Here is a 5,052-nt window from a genome sequence, read left to right on the forward strand (position 1 = left end):
ATTAAATTCCTATGATTTTAAACTCTATGGCAATACATAATGATGATAAACCGAAGCATTTGATGAGAATTTCTTATAAAATAAATTATTACATGTTTGTTGAACTATGCCTGATTTTTGGATGGTTTTCATTCTGCTGGATTTGCATCATCTGCTTTGGCTGTTGAGAGATTTGTTTTAAGAATGGCCGTTTAGTTGGCAAGAAGTCGCTATATCCCAAACCAATTATGGAAACGGAATATTTAATTTTGGTGCAGCTTTGTCGTTCTAACTCTGGTATGGCTTTGGGAGGCTGAAGCTTTTGCTTGCCGACAATCCCTTTTATCTCCATTAATCATATTCTTAAGAATTCATAATTTCCCAGCTAATTGGGTTGCCAATGAAACACATGGTACTTGTTAATGCAATGGATGGATTTCAAATCACTTGAACAGATGGATCCTTGTCTGAAAAATTAAAAATTTAAATAAAAAAAAAACAAAAAAAACACTATTTCCTCTTTATTCACATTTTGCATATTCTAAAAAAGAAATTGCAAATGTGTATAAAAATAAAATACATCATAATATATAAGCAATAATTAAGAGGAAGATCAGAAAAAGCATCAATAATGCAGCACATAGATATTATACTCAACTATAGCATCTCCTGATGTCATATTTAACCAGTGTGTTCTCGCCTGAACATAACCTCTAGCAAACCGGAACAGCCCACTTCCTCCGACCACCGGCATCTCTCTCACCTTTGAAAACACCGTGTTCCGTCCAAGAACCGTGATAGTACTCCCATTATACTTACCTTCAATAAAAGCAAAGTTCATCGCCATTAATAATCCGATCTCTTGCTGAGCAGCTTGTGCATAAAACCCTTGTGCTCTTCCCACCAACTTTGAGCTCATTTGTGGGCCTAACGTTAGAGCGTTATCGATCATCCTTACCATCCCGAAAGCTGTAGTTGATGTGTTCTCCGGCGGCACCACTAGGACGGAGGAGGCGTTGGAACCTGTGACGGCATCGTGCCAATATAACCGGAAATGGCTTAGCTTTTCTTTCTTGAGACCATATAGCTTTCTGTTTATGGTTCTCCCAAATTTGTGGTCTTCTCCGGCCACCAGTACGGCGGCGAAGGAAGAGAGGAGGGAGAGAAAGATGAAATAGGAAAGTCTAGCCATGAACAGTATGGGGACTTCCTAGCAACTCCTTGAAAGAATGGGTGAAATTTGCGATCGGTGGAGCACCTAACTCTTGCTGTTTAACCCAATTTATAGGACTAGAAATCTGTTTTTATAATATTTTAGTTGATTTTTTGAAGGTGAAGTAAATATTTTATGAAAAATTTATTATTTAAAATATGAAATTCATTAATTAGTTTTTTAATTTTTAAAAAATATATTAAATTATTTTAAATTTTTAAAAATTAATTTTTTTATTAATATTAATAGTTAAATATTGTGAAAATTTTGACAAGCAATCGGTGAGACTCACGCATATGCATAGAAAATTCTGTTTAAGCAATTGGTGTAAAAGTCATCAACAGACTATACATTTAATTAATTAAAAATTAAAATATTATATTAATATTTTCCTTTATTATATTTTGAAAATTTTAGTATAAAATAATATGTGGTTTTCAAAGAGTGTAATACATTCAAATGCTTACAAAAATTTGTTTATATTTAGAGTATAAATTTCATATGTTTGTTACATAGGTAGGCTATCTACACGATGTCACAATTTTATTTTATAATTTTTCTTAAATTTATTATTCATTTTAGAAAATTTTATTATTTAATTTTTAAATATTATTTTTATTTATAAATTAATTTTTACATTTTTTAAAATCTATTAAAACTTTCTTATTTTCTTCCCTTTATTTTCAACCATTTATTCTGTTAAAACTTTACTAAAATAAAAAAAAAATCTTAAAATCCTAAATTACTCTTAAAATTTATAATTCTCAATCCCTTTCTCTAAAATTTTTTCATAATTTTTCTTTTCAAACCGAGATAATATATATTGAGGCTAAAGCAAAATATAATAAAAAGAGAATGATTTGTTAGTAGAAGAAGATAAAAGAAAAATTAATTAAATAATAGAGGTAATTTATTTTTTAATATATTTTTAAAAAGTATAAAGAGATTGAATTAAATGAAAAAATTATTTTATTGATAAAAATATAATATAAAAATATTTTAATAAATTTTTAAAAATATAAAAACTTACTTATAAATAATAATAAACTAGATGCTAAATCTCCTTTATTTTAATGATAATCCCTACAATATGATCATGTTTGACAATGCCAATTTTTCTTAAATTTATTATTTCTTACATTATTTTTTAGTTGCAGTGAGGATTTTTTTTTATTTTTTATTTTTGACAATGGGTGAGGTTTTATATTTAATTATTAAAATATAGAAAACTGAATATAATATATTGTGCGAAATTAAAATTTTATAATATTATTTTAATAATATAACGAAGATGAAAAAAAATAAATCATAATATATTTTTTTCGAAGAAATCTTAATATATAAAAGATTAGAACAACAACATATTTACATTATAGACTTTGCTTTAACATAGATTATAACTTATTTTAATGATATTATTCAATTAAATTGATTAATATAGCAACTTCTGACCTAATGAAAACAATATTGAATTTGATGAAATTTATATTTTATCTTAGTTAAATGAACCACTTCACAAAAATTAATTATTTTAGAAAAATAAGACTTTCTTTTTACCTATACTTCAAGTTAAACCCTTAAAATTTGATGTATTTATTTTTTAACAATTGATATTCCAAAATTTAAAAAGAAAAATGCTTTTGAGTGTGTAAAATTAGTCTGAAAAGTCACGTTTCGCTTTTTTATTTATTTTTTTTTATCTTCTAGTGATGCATAATCATCATTCTGTTACAGTGTCATCTGTCTCTATCACACAGAGCCGTACATACGGGCGTATCTGCCTGCCCATCCTCATCAAACGGCTATTTAATTCTCCTCCGCCACGCGTAATGGTAAGGTCGCAGCATAATTGAATTTGCTCTATTATTCTCCGTCACATCAGACGAGTTAGGTTACTTTCTGACAGGTCTCAGTCCTCCAACCTGATTTAGACACGAGTTGGATAGAATATTGACGGATCAGTATGTTTAGTGAGCTGTAGTGGATTTTGGATCTAATTCTTTCTCTAAAACTCGATCTCATTCTATATACCAAAGTTTCAACGGTCATCAACAACCATTAATTCAACTTATTTTTAAGGTTTAAATTAATTTTGAAAAAAATTAAAATCCTTCTAGTTTTTGTTTTTCTTTAAAAAAAATCATGAAAAGTTAATGCTTTTAATTTGTAACTAATTACTATAGAATAACTCATCATTATTAAAACATTTAAAATTATTAAAATAGTTATTATTATTATTAGCAAAGTTATAGATCATGGGTTAAATAGCCATTAAATATTTAAATATATACATGATTGGTTCTCTAATTCTCTAGAGATTAATATTCGGTGGATTGATTCTAAATTTATTAAAATTAAAATTTATTTATTTTAATCGAATCGAATAAAAAAATATTAGTTAGGTTTGATTTTAATTTTTTATGAACCAAAATTTCAATAAATTACAAAAGCATTTTTTTTTTTCTTTTGAACCAAAATAACCCTTAAAAATCAACAAAGAGCAATAATTAAACACAATCCATAAAAGTTGACAGTCAAACATTACATAAATTTCATAAATATATTATATAAAAGTCCATAATATAAAACGCATAAAAAACAATCTGTGGAAATTAAACATTCAATGTTGATTAGTTGATAACACTTTCAACACAACGATATATTTAATTAATAATGAACTTTAATATTCTTAATACAATAATTTATTTAATTTTTAATTGTTTAATTTTTCTTTTTTAATATAATTATTAAAAATATTAAAAAATAAATTAATCCAATCAATTTAGTTTAATTTAATTTTTTAGAGAAATATTTTTTTATTTCTTTTCGTTTATGTATGTATGATTTCGATTTGGTCGCCGAACCTAACTACATCGTCACAGGCTAATCAACGATCCCGAATTGTCTCGTGAAGTGGGTCCCGTTCCCAACCCTTCACGTCGGACAATTGCTGACAATGGCACCTTTTGTCTTTTGATGGAGGAAACTTCAAGTTCAAGTTTGGTGTCTCTGCAAAAGTCTTTCTTGGAGATCCTCTACGTTCAAGTCCATGTAAGCTCATGAACTTCAATCGCTTTTGTGAATCAAGAGTAGTCAAGTGTTTTAACTTTGCCGATTACTTTGACCAATACATTTTTTGCAGTAGGTGAAATATGGTGGAGCGTTCCGCAGGTGATCATCGAGAGACCAAGACTTGGACTTTTCTAATGTTGAGAGAAAAATAAGACACGAGAAACCTTACCTACTCCTGGAAAGTGGGGTAAGTCATAATTACTTGCATATGCTTGTGGGTATTTTTTCTAGAAAAAGTGGAAGGGAAGCAACCCAACTACTCAATTCAGCTTGGTGGAATTAGTTTTCAACTTAAGCATAATGCTGTCCAATGGGGCTGAATATATAATTTTCTAAGTCAAAATTCTGAACTTTTTTCTTTTAAAAATAGATGTCATTATATTTTTTTATTATAATTTAATCCCATTAATTAAAAACACTATCATTAATTGTTAATTATTTTTATCATTAGTATCGATAATTGTTGGGCCATTAGCATTCAAATTATAGTTAAGCTTTCATAGGAGAGCCAGTCTCAAAACCCATTAAAACTTATTAGCAAACTGACTCATTTTAATTTCGTCCACAATTAAGCAGGCTGGGCTGATCGGAATCCGAACTCATTAAAGATAAACTCAGCTCATCTGACGTGATGGGAGAGTGGGGGAGCAGGCCCAACTATACTATGATCCTATCAGCACGAGCACCGAAAGGGAATTAAATAGCCGCCTGACAATGGTGAGAAGACATGTACGTTCGTACGTACGGTTTTATGTGATAGCGACAAGTGGCATTGTAGTAGGGTGGCT

At 28.6% G+C, this 5,052-nt stretch overlaps 1 protein-coding gene across 1 annotated transcript; it reads right to left on the reverse strand.

Moving 5' to 3' along the window:
* Nucleotides 1–479: 479 nt before the first annotated feature.
* On the reverse strand, nucleotides 480–1,243 carry LOC110610750 (dirigent protein 22). Its single transcript, XM_021750811.2, has one exon. It carries the CDS (start codon nucleotides 1,169–1,171, stop codon nucleotides 605–607), a length of 567 nt encoding a protein of 188 aa, XP_021606503.1. The 5' UTR covers nucleotides 1,172–1,243; the 3' UTR covers nucleotides 480–604.
* Between the last annotated feature and the right edge of the window lie 3,809 nt (nucleotides 1,244–5,052).

Source organism: Manihot esculenta, chromosome 3, assembly GCF_001659605.2.
Source record: "Manihot esculenta cultivar AM560-2 chromosome 3, M.esculenta_v8, whole genome shotgun sequence".
Classification (NCBI taxonomy): domain Eukaryota; kingdom Viridiplantae; phylum Streptophyta; class Magnoliopsida; order Malpighiales; family Euphorbiaceae; genus Manihot; species Manihot esculenta.

What these genes read in the sequence shown, in the direction of transcription:
- LOC110610750 (XM_021750811.2), bottom strand. Translation starts at nt 1,171, where the DNA reads ATGGCTAGACTTTCCTATTTCATCTTTCTCTCCCTCCTCTCTTCCTTC.